Source organism: Nelusetta ayraudi, unplaced genomic scaffold (genome assembly GCF_046127955.1).
Source record: "Nelusetta ayraudi isolate G7.1 ecotype Tasmania unplaced genomic scaffold, CSIRO-AGI_Nayr_v1 ptg000011l, whole genome shotgun sequence".
Classification (NCBI taxonomy): Eukaryota; Metazoa; Chordata; class Actinopteri; order Tetraodontiformes; family Monacanthidae; genus Nelusetta; species Nelusetta ayraudi.
The window spans coordinates 924,891-944,815 of record NW_027466061.1 but is presented as its reverse complement, the minus strand read 5'-3'; the positions used below and the strand labels follow the sequence as shown (position 1 = coordinate 944,815).

Genomic DNA, 19,925 nt, shown 5'->3' with positions numbered 1-19,925 from the left:
TGGGAGGATATTAGATGACACGGTTAGAGAGAGAATAGTGTCTGTGGTATACATGATGAGCATATTCTGAGAGTTACCTGTGAGGGCCGGGAGAGTAAACTAACACTGGGAGGAGCAGTAGGAACAACTATGGAAGCAGCTTCCGAAGATACAGAGCAGCACGTTCTGAATCTATAGTTGTAGTTTGCCACAAGTGCCAGAAGAGGGGGTACTTAGCAGGCACCAAGGAACGCCTACGTGCTGGGCAAGGCAGCCCAGAGAGTACTACAGACGATGAGGAAGAGGAGTACACTCTCATGCTTTACAATCTGGATGATGAAGAGATAGTGGATGTCACGATTGGCAAGGCTAATGTGAATAAGGACAAATGAATGGAAGGGTCCACCCCATCGCACACAGACAGAGTTGGAGAGCATTGGCCCCTGAGGTACAACACAAACAATGCTCAAGCGTGATGGAAAAATTATTTGCCAGTTTTAGAAACTGGTGTTGTTCACTAGAATAACTTCCAATTTTGTGGAGTTTCCATATGTGGACTTGACATATGGTTCCATTTTGTTTAAATAGATATCGTGCTTAATAAAGTCACATGCCTTTTTTGGATTTATAAAGAAGGTTCAAAAGGTTTTGAGTCTTTGCCTTATAAGCCGAAAGCATTCAGGCAAATGTACCTGCTATGCAAAAACCATGATTGTTATGACCTAAATCTGACTTGTTGGTGCTCAGCAGCTTTATGCATTAAAGACAAGGAAGGTACGGTTGTCCTGTTTAGGTGTGATAGTAAAGTTGTAGTGTCCGATGCGGTTTCTCTGACAGTATAAAAGACATATAAAACTAACCAAGAAGCACAGCGTCACACTGATTCCAAGACAGGATAGTCCAGCAATTTGAAGATCAGTGTATTTCTCATCGAAAGACTCTGCAGGAAAATAAAAAAGAAAACAACATGCTTAATGGAAACTGATATTACTCAGCATTGAAAACCCTTGAATCAACCTATGCATGGGTCTCTGCAAGAAAATCTTTCACTGCATGATCCCAGAGTTTGAAGCTGCTTTAAAATGTTTTTCACATTGCTTTTTAACAGGTATTGAAGACGTAATAGGCTGTCCAGGTCAGTGATCGTGAAATATCTATTTTGACTGCTCAGAGGGGTAGCAAAAGCAAATAAAACAAAACAAAACAAACACACTATATTAAAATAAAATAAAATCTTGCCTTCATCTGATTTTAGGAGTGGCCCAGAAGAAAGAAAAGCACTTCTAACTATGTTGCGAGAAGCCCTCCTTGTCCTTTGTAGACAGTCCTGAAGAAACAAACAAGGATGAGCAACTATCCATCATCAATATATTTAGTGTATGCATAGTTTTGTTTTTTTTTAGCCTTCTATACTCACTGGCACACAACTGTCCTCTCCTATCTGTACGCATATGTGGACCTGACAGTGCAGATAGATCACATTCATGTTGACGATGGAGAAAATCTGTACTGACACGCGAGATGTGCTAGAGTTCCCGTTCATCAATGCTTTGGCATATACGTTTGTAGGACAGCTGAAAGATAAATGGCAATTTGGTGACTGATTTATTACAAAACAGCGTGTTCACAACAACTCGTGAATGGCATCAGTTTACAGTACTTATAGTAAATCACCACTTTGAGACAAATTGACCTGCCATGTCTCGAGACACACCGTACGAGCAGTGCGGAGAAATGTTTTTCTACTTTTTCATTTTAAACATTGTGTGATGAAAAACAATTTCATTTTGGTAAAAAATATCAGTCATGTTTCAAAAACAGAGTCAATTAATTAGGTGCGGGATAGTTAAAGTTAGCAATAGAAAAGGTGGTGCAGACCTGCTTTCCAAGAAAGTGTGGCTGTAAGTGTCTTCGGGGTTGTGGGTGGGGGTGGCCCAGCATTTGCCGACAACTACTTTAATCTGTTCTGAGGACGTGTTGAGGCTGACATCCATCACTACAGCCTCTTTGGGAGACAAGGTGGAGTTGTGAGGAAGCGGTGCTGTGCCATTCATCAGCTGCAGTGTCATTGGGAATGAGCCTGAGCCAGTGATGACCTCTTTGATTATGTCATACCTGAATGACAAAAACATATACTTTCATCTAGGGAATACAAGCAATTCAAAAATATATATATAAACATGTACACATTCTTAGTAGTATTGAGTAGGATATACATTTCTTAGGATTTATGTACGATTGCGGTGCCAATACTAGAAAAATCTACTATCTCTCCATTTCCTATCACTGCTCACTCGACAGACAGGGTGGCAGGGTGCTGAAGCTTATCCCCATCAGTATTTCCAGTAAATTTGTGTAGCTGTAGCTGTGTTTTTTATCCTTAACTATTTTCACGAGTTTAGTCGTAACCCTGGTTATCCCTGGCACACCTGTGGCATGTTCGCAGCCTTTGTCTGGTGACCTGGCTGCAATTCTGTCAGGTGCAATATAAGTATCTGCTTGCATTATTTTGTGGATCTTGCCCAAATTTGACTTGATCCTGGACGCTTTCCAGTAATTGACCTCCTGCCTGAAAGACTCAATTTGCACCGAATTGACGCAGTTTTCAAGTGTCAACCCCCGGGTGCGTCATTGATGATGTGTCCAGGTGGCACCATAAGGTGGTGAAGGACATTTTTGTGTATTTTGCTTGTCGACGTCAAATAATGTGGGACTGTCAGAAAAGAAGACAAGGTATGCTAAATATGAATACAAATGAGGAGTACCCCATGGAACTGAAGTCAGCAGAGATAACCATGTTCTTCATGTAACCACACGATATTGGAAGCTCTAAACGTATTCTGGGCGTCTCTGCTGTTCCACCAGGTGAAATGTACTGATCCATTGTGCTGAACAGAGTTACAGATGCTGTGTAGTGAGTTTCATTCTGAAATACATATCACAAACAAAGGACAATGAGTCAGCTCATCAAATGTAACAACAAATGTATACAGTGTATAAGAAACGCTTACATGCACAAGCCTTGTGGAACATTCATTCCAGGCCACTGTCAGCTGGACATGAGTTGCGTTCCCTCCATCAACGCCACACTCTCGGAAGCCTAGATAAAGGGCGCTTTCTTGGATTTTGGTTTCCACAAGAAAATTCTGGGAAATTGTGACAGTGATGGCAGCAACCCTGCATTGAACAGAGATTCCGCCCAGCACAGAGGCTTTGGTTGCAGCTCTCAGGGCAGTAGTATTGGTGGTAAAAACTGAAATAGTATTTATTGGGACAGCACCAGCGGTTACAAGGTCAGTGTTGCTGCTTCCGACAGCAGTCGTGGTGGTTGTTGAGTCAGCGGTGGTGGTTACATGGGAACTTTTGGTATCCGTTGCAATGGCAGTGGCAGGTGGTGAGTCAATAGTTCTAACTGTAACTGCCGGGATGCTGCTGGGAGAAACATCAGTGTCTGAAGTTGTGGTATTTGTGGTAGTTTTCAGAACAGTGCTGGTAATTTGTGAAGCGGAAATGGCTGGTGTCGGAGTATTTGGAGTGATTGCTGGGGTTGCTGTGCTACTTGCAGAAAGAATGGCGACCGTTTTCAGGGCCTTTGTGGTGGTTTCCAAGGCAGTGGGTGTAATGCTTGTTAAAAGGGTAATGTGTGAAGATGAGAGGGTTTGGGGTGTTGACTGTGTGATTGTTACAGAACTTGAAGGGGTGGTAGCTTGAGCATTAAATTGATCTGCTGGTGTGACAAAGGGTACGAATGTAACGAGTGGGGTAGATGAGGCTTCAGCTTCAGTAACCATTTTCCTTGGCAGTGTAATGCCTTGGCTTGGCGATGCTGGTCGAGAAGAGGTAGTGCCAAATGTGTCTCTCGTTGACTCCAAGGTATGGATTGCTACAAATACAAAATAGTTTAGCTACAAACGGAATATTGTCTCTGTATTGTGCATCACAAAGTAAAAGCTAGCTACACATTGTGCAGTTATATATTTTTACTCTCAAATGTCAGGTCCCTCCTTCGGCAGACTCGTCCAGGCCTCTCTGGGTTGTTGTCCACAAATCCTTCCAGACAGGCACAAGTGTAGGAGGCAAAGGTGTTTGAACATGTTGCCCATGGAGAGCAATCATTTTCACCAGTGGCACATCCATTAAAATCTGCAGAAAGCAAAAATCTGTTTTAACAAGTGAAGCTGAAGAACAAATGACGACGACGAGTGAGACGGTGAGTGATCGCCATGGCAAGTGGCTTTGACTCAGATTGCTTGTGTCTGCAACCCAGTCAGCATCGGGTGTTTAGCTGAAGTTGATATCTGCCTCTCAAAGGTGCTAAATAACACACTAAAATTGCACTGGCAATCAGTTTCTCCTTTGATAAATCGCATTGTGTGCACACTAAAGTTTCAGTATTTTGTCCGTTCTGTCAGAAATGCCTGCATCTACATGAAGCCAAACACGCTGACTGAACGGCGCTCACTATTTTGCCTGTTTGGCAGACGCAACCGTCATTGCACCCGATTAGCACATCAGCTTTGTCATTAGTTGTGCAATATTGTACTTTTTGTGTGTCTTATAACATCTGTAAATCAGGCCTTAAATGCACATTCACAATGATTCGTAGGTGACTCAACAGTAGAGCTCAATCTGAAACATGGTGAGGAACTTGTACTTGTTGTGCATGTAATGAACTCTATGTAATAGAGGCTGTGTTCATTGGAGCTGTAGCGATGCTTATTGATTGGGGTTAAAGGGAGTCCTGATGCTGTTGCACTGATGCTCTGTTGTGTTTGCAGCAGGGCTTTGCTTTGGCTTCAAAGGTGTTCCAGAGATGAGCTGGAACATAGTTTCTTTTTCAATTTGCTCTGATTCATTATTTTTTGACAACACAAATAAAAAAAGATTGAAAAGGACAAAGTATTTACATAACCCACCCACGCACACACACTAACCTGCACAATTTGTTCCAGGGTTGCTGGGGTCAACATCAGTATATCCTTGATGGCAGGTGCAGTGGTATGAGCCCACTGTGTTGTTACAACGAGCCTGAGAAGAACACTGGTGGAGTACAGACTCTTGACACTCATCGACATCTGACATAAGCGAGACGTGTGAGAAGAATTGAAGGATAGGATAGAAAAGGTGAAGAATTTTTAAGTTTGAGAATATTTTTTTTTTAACATGAAAGAGCATTTGTACAATTTATTCAAGTTTATTCTAAAATACAAATAGACTTCATTCAGACATTGTTACACATTTATTTATTTATTATTTAGTGTAAGCAAGTTGCATGTGGCCAAAAACAATCTAATTCTTAAGTGAAAAATAATCCTCATCACATCATCATGTGTGTGTGTTGTGTGTGTGTGTGTGTGTGCGCGCGTGAGTGTGTGTGTCTGTTATTTTCCATGTTTGCAGGAAACATCCCTCAGATGACTGTCACTCAAACAAAAGTCGTGGGAGAAGGAAAACGGTGCGTCTGAGTCATTTTTTCCTGTACACTGTGTTCTGTGCAAGATGAATCATTGTCAAAAAATCACACAAAAGCACATTTTCCTCACCTTCCACTCGTAGGAACGAGACCTGTACGCATTTGAGGAGAAGATGCAGCTTTGCTGTGACGTTGTACATTGACAGAGGAGAATTACTGTCAATCAGCACAGAGGTGGCAGTTCCATATGGATACACAGGCCAAGAGTTGAGGTAATACACTGAGACGTCAAAATGCAAAGCTCCAGTCACCTATTGGAAAAATCCCAAGACAAAAACTTTGATGAGCATGAATCTTTCTATGTGGCAAAGAGAACAGATAGAATAAATGTAAGAAGAGACCATTGGTCTTGTCCTAATGGAATCACTGATATTACCATTGTTTGAAGTAATTTTGTATGATTCACAAGACTTTTGTCATTTGACATCAGTTGCGTAAAATCCATCCTCATTGTCATTGTTACATTAAATCTGTATCCTCTATTCTGAGTGAATCTGGCTGAGCCTGAAATGCAAGTGGACAGTTTAAAAATCAGTTAGAACATTATGTCATAGTTATGGAATGTGGAAAGGGATCTTATGACTACTTTTAGGAGGCATATGTTCTCACATTTATAGTATTTGCTACTATTATAGTAGGCAATCAGAAAAGAGTGAAAAGACCTTGGCCTTCACAGAGTTGGGACAAAAAAAGAACGAGCCAGAATCTGCTTCAAAACAATAAACAAATCAGTATATTCACTCTCTGATGTGCAAAAAAAAAAAAAAATGTAAAAAGAATAAGTGCTTAGTAGTTTGTTTGGTTTGGTTTGGTTTGGTTTTGTTAGTTTTAAAAAAAAAGGTTTAAAATGGGTTTGCTATGACTAGGCCGGATGGATTGACAAAAGAGCATGAATTATTGGAGTCTTATATTTGTGCTCAAGTATTTGTTCGTGGCTGACTGGCACTGTGTTAAACTTCACCCACGTGGTAAGATATTCTTATGGAGTTCACAGTTGGCCAGAAAAAAAACTGACATTACCTGAAGAAACCAATGTTTCTAAACAAACAAACAAATGTTTTCAACTCTACTTAACTGGCTACAGCCCAAATGTGTTTCAAGAAAATACAATTTTTAAATTAAACCCAACTAAGTCTCCAATTTATTACAAATGTCAGAGAAGATGTCCACTAACTTGCGTGACTGCAGACAGACTGATGTGATCTTTGGCAGCATTTTTGCCAGCCTGGACAGTCTAGGTCCCATTCACAGTTCTCTAAACCAGGATACAGTTTACCAATTGTCGGGCACGTCCCCGGCTTGGCAATGAACTGCTCACTACTGTCCACAGCTTCAGTCAAAGAAAAAAAGCACATTAAAAGCAACATATTAGTATTAGCAGATGGTATATGTAGATAAGCAGTTTCATCTCTTTGAAAATCTATTAAAGTTTGTTAGCGGTCTGTCTAAAGACACATCATCTGATTTTATATTTACTAACAGAAACAACAACTAAACAAGCAATAACTAACAGAACACTCTCATTTTTAATCTTTCTGACAGATGAATGCTGTGCAGTAGACGCACCCAGGGCACTGTAACGACCAACTTGTACGTATTATAGCAGCACCTGGTCACCTGTTGCATACAGTGTGACTCTATAGGACTTGCAGAACAGCCGCCCCAACACAAGGCTGTGTCACAGTATATGGAACCTGATGCAGTGTCAGGAAATTCACAGTCCTCCCTTCATTAATATAAGAGAGACAGTAGTCGTATGCTGACAGGCTACTTACTAGTATAAAATAATATTTTGATATTGATTTATCTGACTGTATGACAGCATCATCCCCAGACTGTACAACTGAATGCATAGCAAATCTTAAAAATTGAAATAGTAGAAGCTGACGTATCGACTTAACACTGTCGATACGTTAAGGTATAAACTGCATACAGGCTTACCTTCATGCAGAATGTCTTGCCTTTCACTGAGGACCAGCACGGCCGCAGCAACCTGGATAAGGAGCATCCGGCTCATTTTCCAGGGATCAAGATTCCGACCAAACATTTACCAACCATATTACAGTTGATGTTTTATCCTTGAGATGATGTTCAATTATTGTTGGGGGTGTTCTAAAAGAGTAAATCCGCCGTGACTCTGACTTAGTCCTCCCCTCGCTGCAGCAACAGTCCCAGAGGGAACTCATAATCAGAGCAGTCGGCAGGCTGGGAGTGTTTCACGAATCTGGGTCTGTGTGTTAGAAATGTGATTCCAGAAAAACTATTGTTATACTTACATAGATTAGTACAATGTGGTGAATGAAACGTGGTGAATGGTTGAATAACAGGCACATCACATCATTAGTTGCGCTACTGTATATACTGTAATTTTACTGGACTTATTACCCACTACTTCCTTGCATCACTGACAATAACCTCCCTGCACTCATGTACATACTGCAAACATCAAAATCACTGTATATTACTAAATTCAGACAAATCCGATCTGTATATTTTCAACCTGTTATATTCTGTGCATACTTATTCCGATATATACTACTAATTTTTCATGACTTCATACCTGCACTTTATAGGAACAGTTCCATTGTACATTTGTACTATATATATATATATATATATATATATATATATAATATATATATATATATATATATATATATATATATATATATATATATATATATATATATATATATATATATATATACATATATATATATATATATACATATATATATATATATATATATATATATATATATATATATATGTATATACATATATATGTATATATAAATATATATATATATATACATATATATATATATATATATATATATATATATATATATATATGTATATGTATATGTATATATATATACACACACACACACACACACACACACACACACACACACACACACACACACATATAGTATTGTATTTAGTTGGATGCTAACTGCATTTCGTTGCAGTGTGTTTGTGACATGTGCAATGACAATAAAGTTGAATCTAATCGAATCTTATCTAATCAATCGTTCAGTACAACCTCAGAAAAATATCTCACCCTGATTGGATATTGCATAAGGTGCTCAAATAATCGAATCAGGTCATCTTTATTTGATGACGTTTTCCTCTTCATCTCAGGTGGAGACAGTAAACATGTTTACCGAGTCAGTGACAGAGCTGAGGTATGGGAGGAGGTGAAGTCCCTGATGACTTGATGTCTACACTGGTAACCATGGCGCTGGCTGCTGTGTTGCCATTTTTAACAGCCCGTGTCGGGTGGTTTCTTTGGGGCGTGGGTTGTGAGAATTTCCCAGCCATTTCACGCGTCTGCGTTCCTCCTGAACGAGGAAAAACACTGTTGTTGTTTTCAAAAGACACGTTCCACGGAAAAACTAAACAAAGCAAAAATAATAATAAATAATAATAATAATAATAATAAAAACATGACGTATCTCTTTAAATTAGCCACCGTGTCGGATGCGCCGTATGCCACGCCTCCTCCGCTCCTCCACCAGCCTATGAGAGCGCGGCGCACGTGACGAGCGTTCTTTGCGATGACCTCATCCCTACTGTGGGATGACGTCAAATTCAAGATGGATGGAATCACGACCAGCGCGAGAAACCCTTTACAACACGCGCGAAAAGTCGCGGCCGTGTGGTGAGAAAGAGCTGCGAAGACCAAAAAAAACGAGATGGTAAGTGTCGCACGCGCTGCGAAAAACATTTCCTCGCTAGCCTTAAATCGTCTCGACGCCGGGAGCAGAAGACACTTGGCCAAGTGCGAGGAAAGAGCAGCTTTTTCCACCCTTTCCTGCCTGACGTAACTCTTAAGGGGTGATACTGTGCTGCCATCAAGCACGAGCAGCCCAAGGCTGTGTTTTATTTAAAGCTAACAACCGCGCCGGCACAGGCCACATTGGAACGTTTACACACCTAAAAAAAAAAAACAAAAAAAAAAACAGCACATTCTATCAATTATAACGGCTCCAGTTCACTAGGCTACATATCCGCTTTCCCGTCCGCATACTGTTTTCATTCCGGATTAGCATAGCTAAGTCCAATTACAACAACGCGCAACTTTTTACTTTTCAGTTAATTATAAACCGCTGTATTCTGACGCATAGGTGGCCGTTGCAACGGTTTGCTTATGTCACATAGAAAAAATACGCACAGCTATTTATAAAAGCACATTATGTGAACTGTCATGACGGACTCAGCCACGTCTCACGCATGACCCGATGCTGTAAAAACCTCAGGGGAAATTCCTCCAACCCGACGAGGAGGTCTTCCAGCCCTTGCTCGGGTGTTTTTTATTGAATGAATGAAGCGACTTCCAAGGAGCATATTATATCAAGCGGCCGTTTTGTTAACCATTTGTTTTCCGGTCATTTTCGTTTTCAAATTAAACGCCCTGAAGAGCGACGTCTGTTGTGACTGTGAATTACTAATAGTAAATATTGCATTAAAACAATCTGGAAAAACCATAACACAATTTTAAGAGGAAATCCGCAGGAACTTTAAAAAAAAAAAATGTTTTGTTTGATTTTGGAAAAGTAACTCAAGGCAAGACTTTCTAATGAGATTTTTTTTTTTGTTTAAAATAATTTTGTGATTGTGGTAGAGGCAACCAAACAATTCAACAGATTCTCTAAAACCAGCCATATATGCCATATTATATTAGCCCAGTAGCTGATGACTGTCATCTAACTCCTCTTGGGAGGCAATGTCTTCCAAGTCTGTTTTTTTTTCCTCTTCAAAATGGACACAGTTATTTGCATAATCACTTCAGAGTCCTGATACTGGTGATAATTTGATGCTCATGGCTCAGTAGCTTTGTGAAACCGATACTAAAGTGTAGCTTCAAAAGTTGCTCAATACTGCTCATTTAAACACAGGCAGCAGACTGTTCAAGCAGCACAGTATTTTACCCCAAAACAATGGAAGATGTACAGAAATAGCTTAACGGGATATACAGTGTGTTGGATGGCAGGGTGAGTCATGTACTTCCTTAAACATACAAACATAAACTGCATTGACTTTGACTTTGATAATGTTCCTGAGGAGCATGCACCAGGCATTTCACAGATGAAGTGTTTGAATGTGGCAAAGAAATGCGTTTGTCAAATACATACAGAATCCATAAAGTTGCAGAATAACTTCATTGTTATAGAGTTATTTTATTACAAAATAGTATACTGGTAGTAGTATAATAGTATAATAACAAGATTATATTTAAAGTAAATAGTTAATACACAAACCTAGCAGATATGTACAGATGTAACCTCCCACTCCCTTCCATCCATCCATCCATTTTCAATACTCCCATATTCCTGAGCTCAGGGTCATGGGGTCTGCTGGAGCCTATCCCAGCTGTCATAGGGTGAAGGCAGGGTGACACCCTGGACAAGTCGCCAGTTCATCGCAGGGCCACATAGAGACAAACAACCATTCACACTCACATGCACACCTACGGACAATTTAGAGTTTCCAATTCACCTCACATGCATGTTTTTTGGACTGCGAGAGGAAGCCGGAGAACCCGGAGAGAACCCATGCAGGCAGACACAGGGAGAACATGCAAACTCCCACTCCCTCTTTCTCACCATCACCTCACACATGATATGGTGCATCATTTACTCTTCCAAATAATTGAACTTGTATAAATACAAATCAAATTGTGAATCCCTTTGCAGACTTGAGGTAATCATCACCACATCGGCGTCAGGGCTATTTATGAGCACAATTTGATGGTCTTGTGCATGCAAAAACACCCTGTTGGTACATTCCTCGTGATCACGTGCCATATCAGTAACAGGTTGGTTGACAATTAGCCTTACTTGATTGTTTCACAGAAGAACCAATGTGGAAGGTTGCTTCATTTCCATAAGAACAGTTAGATGTGCAGACAAACACGTGATTTTGGCCCATATGCCTAAAAGGTTTGTCCACCCCTGAACTAATGGCATACAATATACAATTCTGTATTGTTGTATAGTGCTGTACTTTCTAAATGGGCAATGTCAGTAAATTGACAATGCTATGCGGGTCCCAATACTACAGTCGCCTTGGTCAAGAACCTGGTATACTGTTTGTAGCAGGACTTGTGGTACTACATTGCCAGATTTCTGCAACTGACCTTTATACAAAAAGTGTAAGTAAATGTGTTTTGTCTGCCTATTGATAACGTTTCTGCTTGACAGTGGCATTACCTCCACCTTTTATGCAAATAATGCACAAGGCAGGAAATACTGTGCTAGGAGGTAGTGGCAGAACCGTTCCAGACCAAAGTGTTGTTCTGGAACTTTACCGCTAGAGCCTTACCTTGTACAGAGCACACTTTTACTCCCCTGAGCTTCTTCAGCTGCTGTCCTTGTGACATGTGATTTGGGCACAGTCAAACGCTTTATGTCTGCGGAATGGCTGTAGCATGTTCAGTGATATCCAGCGTCCCCAGGAAGTTATCAAAGTCCAAATCAAGACTATGTTTGGCAAGTACATGGCTCACATAATCTCACCCTGCAATCCAAGCAATGGCCACCCTGTTGCATGTCATTCCTAAGCATATTCATTTATACATGTATATATGTGTATGTGTTGAAAAGCACTTTGTGGTACCATGGAGGTTCTAGAAAGCACTATGCAAGTGTAGTCCATTTACCATCACTAGACTGTTGAGGTGTTTTAGAACCATTGAAAATGTTGCTTGTGGTTCGTATGAGCTATACCATACCAACCCCTACACTGCAACCCCTGTGCAGGTAATTAGAGCAAGGAGGGTGGTTTGTATCAGGAAGCAATGATTGAAAATAAATGGTGCTCATGTCGTTACAAAGGGGTTCAAGACTTTTGTCTTAGTGGTGATTCTACATGCCAACAATACCAATTCACTTTTTAAGAGAGCCGGTAGCATACTTGTGGTGACACATGGCAATAACACATTAGAAACCATTGACCGTTTCTTTCCTGCTGCACCCCTCATTGATTCAGCCATTTGTATTGATGTTTAGTTGCTGTTTAGAGTCTTTAAGTGTTTTGTGTAACTTAAGCTGTGATTTAAAAACTAATAATTGACTCCAATTTACCATGTCAGTGAATTTAACTCCTTTGGTGTTAGCACCAACATTTTAAAAATCTTTTTATGTGCTTTTGTTGCTCACCTGTATGATTGGCATTATTGTAGTTAATTGTAATGTTTTTGTTTTTCAGCTATGGAGAATCTAGTGCATTACAGCAACCCTTTGCATGCCCTGTCAATGCTTGGCACTCTGAATGAGCAACGTCTGCGAGGACAGATGTGTGATGTTGTCCTGGTTGTGGCGGACCAGAGGTACCAAGCCCATAAGAGTGTCTTGGCTGCAAGCAGTGAGTATTTCCAGAGCTTGTTCACAAGGATGGATGCAGAGACACTGAAAGTTGTAAACCTGGACTTCTGTGAGCCTGATGCCTTTGAAATAGTCCTAAATTACATATACTCCTCTTCACTGTTTGTGGACAAAGGCAGCCTGGCTGCCATTCAAGAACTGGGCTACAGCCTTGGGATTCCTTTCCTCACTAACATTGCATCAACACGGGCACATGCATCCTACTGTGTGTCGAGGAAAAGGCTTTTATTCTCGGACGGAGATGAGAATGATGTCCAGACGAGGAGCGTCATTATGTATCGTGTAAATAATGATACAACCCACCCTTCTTGCTCCAATTACCAGAGAAAACCGGAAATACCATTGGCTCATCCCCCTTCAGCAAACAACTTGTATGAATCATCCAAAAATTCTGAGTCTATCAGCAGGAAACCTTCTGTACCGAGTGCAACTGCAGAAAAGAAGTCCACCTTCCCTTATGCCACTGTTTTGAAGGGAAATCTATCAAGCATCACATCTGTCAGACCCCAGCTGACATCCTCGGTATCTTTCAGTGATGCTGAAGTGCAGCACAACAGGTTGCAGTCTGGAACCGGTCTAGACACTAAAGATGAAAATGAAGAGCAGGTGCCCTACTATCACACTGAAATGGGTCAAGTCAGTGTGCCAAGCAAGACTATTGACAGGAGTGGGCCACTCATAAAAAGCCTTCTCCGGAGATCGTTATCTATGGATAGCCCAGTTCCAGTCTTCTCTCCAACGCTTGAGCTCAAGGAGCTACAGAATCACGAACAGTCTGTTGTCAAAACAGCATCCAAAGCATCTGGCCCGGAGGCTTCGGCTCAGAATTGCAATTCAAAGAGAACATCTCCCCTTGTTATTCGCTCAGAGTACTTGGCAAAGTATGATGAAGAAACCAGGGTAGAAAGAGATGTAAGCGTGAAGGGTGAACCCAGTAGTCCTCTCGCTGACCCCATGGACATTATTCGAATCACGGTTGGCGATTCTTTGCCGGTCAGTCTTAAAGACTTGCAGACAAATTGTGACCAAGGCTCTAGGCCAGACTTGAATTATTTTGGGAAAAGAAGGGAAAGGCCAGACAACAGAAGATACCCGTTTAAGAAGAGTAAAATATTTAAAGAACAACATTCCCTCCCATTTGATGGGGGAAAAAACGCAGTATCGCGAAGCACTAGTGGGGATCTGAATCGGGACATTGTGGAATCCCCTCAAAGCAAGATGTTTAAATGTTGGAATTGTTTGAAAATGTTTAGGTCCAGTGCTGGGCTGCACCGTCATGTGAACATGTATCACAATCCTGAAAAACCGTATGCTTGCGACATTTGCCACAAACGTTTCCATACAAACTTCAAAGTGTGGACTCACTGCCAAACTCAGCATGGCGTTGTTCAAAACCCAGCATCCTCTTCCAGCTCTTCAGTGCTAGATGACAAATTTCAAAAGAAGTTAATTGACATAGTGCGCGAGCGGGAGATAAAGAAAGCCTTGCTTTGGAAGTTGAAGAGGAATAAGCACAGTTTGCAATCTCCTGTGCTCAACAAAAAAAGATTGAAGCCCAGTTTTATATGCCCTTATTGTGGAAAGGTTTTTGTGTTCCAGTCTCAATACAGGCAGCATCTACGGACACATCCTGCTGAAAAAGCTGATCAGGATATTGAAAGTGACAGGAAGGAACAAGATGGGGTGATTCAAAAAGAGGAGACGCCTGTCAGTACATTTTCCTGTCGACTTTGTAACATGAAGCTGTCGTCTCTCTTCGAACTGGGTGACCATGAGAGGGGCTGTCGACATGCCACGGTCTGTCCCTACTGTGGCCTTTGCTTTTCAAATCCAGCCATAAAGAAGGACCATGAAGCACATTGTAAGTACAAGAAACTAACGTGCCTGGAGTGCATGCGATCCTTCAAGTCCTCCTTCAGCATATGGCGACATCAGGTGGAGGTTCACAATCAAAACATCATGACTGTTAAAGACCAGCTTCAGTTGAAGCAGCAGGAGGACGACGACGACGAGAAAGTTGAAGAGCTCAGAGAGGACCGTTACAGTGACACACACCTCGAAACTGAGCGCTCAAGAGAGACCATCAGCTACAGTGACTCTTCAGTACCTCCCATGTACGACTCAGAGGACTCATCATCCTATGTGCCTGAGGACTTGAGTGTGGGCCACTACAGCAAACTGGTCGTGAAGGAGGAGCCATTCGAGGAGGCTGTGAGCCAGGGGGAACATTCTGACACAGCAAAGCCTGGGCCCGAGGAGCCAGGTGTGTGGCCATGCGAGAAGTGCGGCAATCTTTTCGGTTGCCGCAAAGACTTGGAGCGACACCAGGAGCTCCTTTGCCACATCAAACCATTCATCTGCCACATCTGCAACAAAGCCTTTAGGACCAACTTTCGCCTCTGGAGCCACTTCCAGTCACACATGTCATCAGCGATGGAACCCGGAGTCAAAGACATTGACCGGCAGTTCCCACCCCAGTCCCCCTCCCCTCCTTTGACCCTGCCAACACTGCAGCAATCCACCTCACAGTCGTCCACGCTCAAATCCACCCAAGCACCGCCGGCTGCTGCCGCAGTACCTGAAGATCGAAGCAGCCCAGAGCCTTGCAGTTCATCAGTTAGCATGACAAAGCAGCCTGAACTGGAACGACAGCCTGGCAGCCACAGCCCACTGCTGCGATCAAATAGCGTAGAGAATCAAGGTGGCCCTCAGGAATCAGATACGCTCTTTTACCACGCGCCATCTCTCTCTGTGCTAACATTCAAGAGGCAGTACATGTGTAAACTCTGCCACAGGACCTTCAAAACAGCCTTCAGTCTGTGGAGCCATGAGCAGAGTCATAGTCACACATAAACAATTGGCATGTAGTACTGGTCAATTTCTCTTTAGGAAAGAGACTTTAAAACATGCCTACCTACAAATAGAAGACTTTGAATGTGTAGCTTATTCATTTGCCTGTGTCCTGTATTAAAGATGGTGGTTTCAAAAGCGTTGAACATGAATGTGCAATCAAGTGCTAGAATTCTCTGTTAGACATGACACAGATTATTATAAATTGTATATTTTTTTCCTGTAAAAATAAGATATGAGATTTATTTTTTCGCCCTTATCCCTTTCCAGTTATCTTTGTTGGGAAGACAAGTACTGAGTTGCACCCCATTGCAAGTTTTGGCTCTGAAGACACAACAAAATCAGAATACGTTTGAAATTTCATTTGTTAAATATAAAAAAAAAAACCTTAAGCCTTTTCTGTACTTTAAACAGTTTTTTTTCTGAATTAAGCAAATTCACGAACCACAGTATCCAAATACTAAAAATTTCAAAGTAGTGTCACATGAAAAATACTTGCAGAATCAAATCAATGTTCTTCAAGGTTTAATCCCTCAAGTTGTTTTCCTGTTTCATTTCAAACGTTACACATTACATTCATTTGCAGTCCTATATGCTGGCTGGATGTGTTTAAAAATGTAATTGTTACAACTCTTGAATGAGGTTTGACATTTTCAGTTGTACGTCAGGTTCAGGTTGTTAGTTGTTCTAGTTCTTGATGAGAAGTGCGCTATGACATGCGGGGGACTTCGGGCTCCTGAAGCCCAAAGGCACATGAGGTTTGTGTCACATGAAAAATAATGACATGTTAACATTTCACCTTTTATTGTCATGTGGCACTTGCAGCAGTTTGTGGTAAACGGGTGAGGCCGTAGATTTGATGGCTCACTGTGAGAAAAAGTGCTTTATACCTTCAGAAGCTCAGTCGGATTAAAATGCAAGAGGCCTATTTCTTGATGAAAGTGATATATCTTAGTTTGGTGACCCAGTGAATATATTTTATGTGCAATTTGTTAAACAGATTGATTCTGTGATTGGAGGTCAGAATATTTTAATTAAACCTTTAACGGCTGTGGTTTTATGCACGTTTAAAATAGGCCCAATGTTTTGTTTTTTGTCTTGTTCTCGCCATTTTCCATTTTTCTTTTTGCATAATTGAGTTGCTATACGCTGTGGATCAAACACATCCGCAACACTGGACACAGTTGAACTCTCCAGCATTTCTACATGGCTTTTTTTTTTTTCTTGAAGACATTGAATTTGTAGTCCTCATTGCTTGGTGGGTTTATCTTACACGTTTACATATTACTGAGATAGTGAGCTCATCAAATTTAAAAGTGTTGCTTGTTGATTATGTGGAGAAATGTGTTGCTAAAGGAAAAACAAAATGGCACACAAGAATCTCAGACCAGCTTATTGGTTAAAAGTGGAACAGAAGGGTTCATTTGATAGTGAACTTGATAAAGTATTTAGCTAATTTCACCAGTGACCTGAAATCTGTTTCAAATATTTATGAGTAAAGAATATTGCAGTATAGAAAGGCAATGTAAAATTGACCTAAATATTACATTTACATGTTGTGTAAACGAGTCTTGGTTTCTTAAGAACTTGAATTCACAATACCTGTGTAACAGCAGTGTTATGTAAATACTTTTGCTGACTATTATTATTTTGGTTCCTTGCCTAGCTTTACAATGTTTTAATGGCCTTATGCAACTTGTTATTCTTTCACAAAAAAAAGCACAATGGTGTTGCAGATTACTCAGGCTTGCAAAACTTGCAAAATCAAAAAGTATAAGTTATGTAAACTCGCATCAATTAATTGAATGATATAAATTTCCTTGATTCCTAGAGATTTAATATTTATTATTTGGATTGTACGTCTGTTATTTCACATGGATATTATTTTGCAAGTTTAAAAAGGTTTACTTCTGCTTTGGCAAAATAGATTAGACATTCTGCCACAAGTTATGACTGCAACGCAGCTTTCAAAGGGGTGCTCTATGCACATTGGGGTTACTTGTTTTTCATCAGATAACAATGCCTGTGGTGTGACGGTTGTGGAAAGCCTGTTTTGAAAATAGTGCTCTTAATTTCTTGTCATAAAAGCTTTAGAAGTTTTCAGAATTGTGTATATGGAAGTGTTTGTACCTTTTGACTTTTGTACAAATTTTGTTAGTAAAAGTTATATCTTTCTAGTAATACTGTGCTCTCACTGCAATAATTGATGAAAATTTGTATTAACACTTATTACGTTATCGTTGCTTTTGGAGACTTGAGCTGTATTGTGATAAAAGTTTTTATACAGTTTTTGTGCTTCATTTCAATAATAAAGAGTAACAGTGGAATACATATAAAAACCAGTTGTATGTAACTTGGCCCTCCATGAGGGCGTAACAGTAAGGTAAACACAATACGCTTCCCCCGACAAATGTTTAATTTTCAGTTAAACTGGTGTACACTTCACTGTTTTCATTACATTTTCCCTAACAAACTGATTAAAGGCTAAATGTCAACAAACATTTGCCTCTTATTAGCAGTATGGGTTTGCTTAATCTACCCTGTAAGTCCTTAAAGCATGTGAAAATGGACAAAGTCACTGAAAGGGGTACTTTTCATGCTGTAGGTAGAAAAAAAGAAAGGGAAAAACAACTGGAGCCCTGTTCTGCCCATTTTAGTAGTCACGTTTCCACCAAAAATGTGTGAAGAGTTTGCATTGTCACTCAGGTTGAGCCTTTACTATTTCCACTGTTATGTCACATTGTTATTGTACATAGTAGCTCTCATTCTATGACAGTGGCATTTGTTTTAGTTACAATGAACAATATATTGCAATTACTAAAACCCACAGACTCTAACAAGGTCGACCCTTTATACAAACATGCAATATTGCGTACAGGAATTTCAAAACAAATCAAGACAGTGACCAAGAAACAACTTGGAAAAAAGAATCAAAATTCAAGACATGATCACAAGTGATATTTAGGGAATATTGTACCAAAATTAGAGATAAATAAATACCTCATAGAAGCTTGCAAATCATACCAAAAAGGAACAAATATCTTTTCCAGGCACATGGGTAGACGAAATATGGATATTAAGACTGATATTTCAGTTTCCGTCTTGACATGCCCTCACAGAGCCAAGGTGTCCTTGATCAATCTTCTCATTGTTGTACTGACGGAGGTGCCCAGAGTGTCAGTGATCTGGAATGTGATTTTGTAAAGGTACGGCTGGACATCTTTGAGACTGGTGTCGAAAACGTTGTCCACCTCGGACTGTGTGGGCATCTTTGGGAGGTATTCGTGGCGGTTTATCACCTCCACAACGTTTATCACCTTATCGCCCAGCTTCTCCCCGACTTTCTCCCTACAGATCTGTCTCTCCTGCTCATTGGCCAGGTTGACCACATTAACTTTGATGCTCCAAACTTCCCAGGGAATGCACTCGTCTGAGAAAGGCCAACGGGACTTCTTCTTCTGGTAAAATTCCAAGGAGATCTGGCCCATGCCGTCGCTGCCAGAGTTGCCCAAAGCATTCTGAAATAAAAAAATTTAAAAAAAACGAGACGATCAACAATTGTTATCTATGTCTATTTGGGTTCAGTCGACAATATTAAACCGTTTCTACCTTAAATTCTGCGACGGCTCTCCTGATAACTCGGTCCAGCTCCTCGGACGACACTCTAACAAAGGTGAAATCGATGAAGTCACAGTCGATGTCCAGCGTTCCAACGGTGCCAATGGAGTACGTGCCCTCCTTTTTGTAGTGAAATTTCCCGGTGCTGCGGTGAAGCAGGATGGTGTGTAGTAGAGCCAGCATGGCTTCCTCCACTTGCCTCGCCTCCACAGTTACTTCAAGAACTTCCGAGCGGCAATTCATGTCGTGACGGTGTTGCTTTGTTTTTGTTTTTGTTTTGTTTTTTTAGCAAGCGACGAAGCCTGTACCTTATCACGGCTAGGACGGCTGGGTCACGTCATGTGACGAACGAGCACTTTGATTACGTTGACGAATGAAAAGTATGTCCCACTCCAACGCGTTGCGTTAACACGCTATAATACTTTTTGGGGAAACCAAGACTACGTTCCACTAGAACAGCTCGAGTGCACGGTCATTTTCAAAATGGCTAGCTCTGTTGCTATGGGTCTTGAAATGGGACAGGAAAACATGGAGTGACGATCTACGGAAAGCCATTGGGGCCAGTAAACAACTTTTCCATTTTTCTAGGATTTTAACATATACAATCTATGTAT

General features: G+C 40.8%; 3 protein-coding genes across 4 annotated transcripts; 1 reads left to right on the top strand and 2 right to left on the bottom strand.

Annotated features, from left to right (window-relative positions):
* Positions 1-161: 161 nt before the first annotated feature.
* On the bottom strand, positions 162-6,819 carry umodl1 (uromodulin-like 1). The gene is made up of 11 exons (XM_076019782.1): positions 6,627-6,819; positions 5,829-5,956; positions 5,523-5,703; positions 4,914-5,054; positions 3,964-4,122; positions 2,991-3,862; positions 2,745-2,905; positions 1,858-2,094; positions 1,397-1,553; positions 1,219-1,306; positions 162-919 (listed from the first exon to the last, which is right to left on the bottom strand). The coding sequence occupies exons 1-11, from the start codon at positions 6,817-6,819 to the stop codon at positions 732-734; spliced, it is 2,505 nt and encodes an 834-aa protein (XP_075875897.1). The 3' UTR covers positions 162-731.
* zbtb21 (zinc finger and BTB domain containing 21) lies at positions 5,538-18,313 on the top strand. 2 transcript variants are annotated; one of them, XM_076019886.1, is made up of 3 exons: positions 5,554-5,664; positions 8,927-9,156; positions 12,668-18,313. In XM_076019886.1, exon 3 carries the CDS (start codon positions 12,670-12,672, stop codon positions 15,694-15,696), a length of 3,027 nt encoding a protein of 1,008 aa, XP_075876001.1. In that variant the 5' UTR covers positions 5,554-5,664; positions 8,927-9,156; positions 12,668-12,669; the 3' UTR covers positions 15,697-18,313. The 2 variants fall into 2 exon arrangements, with proteins under 2 accessions (XP_075876003.1, XP_075876001.1); XM_076019888.1 differs by lacking the exon at positions 8,927-9,156 and having other exon boundaries at positions 5,538-5,664.
* Positions 18,092-19,912, bottom strand: atg101 (autophagy related 101). Its single transcript, XM_076019892.1, has 2 exons — positions 19,303-19,912; positions 18,092-19,211 (listed from the first exon to the last, which is right to left on the bottom strand). Exons 1-2 carry the CDS (start codon positions 19,552-19,554, stop codon positions 18,807-18,809), a joined length of 657 nt encoding a protein of 218 aa, XP_075876007.1. The 5' UTR covers positions 19,555-19,912; the 3' UTR covers positions 18,092-18,806.
* Positions 19,913-19,925: the final 13 nt, after the last annotated feature.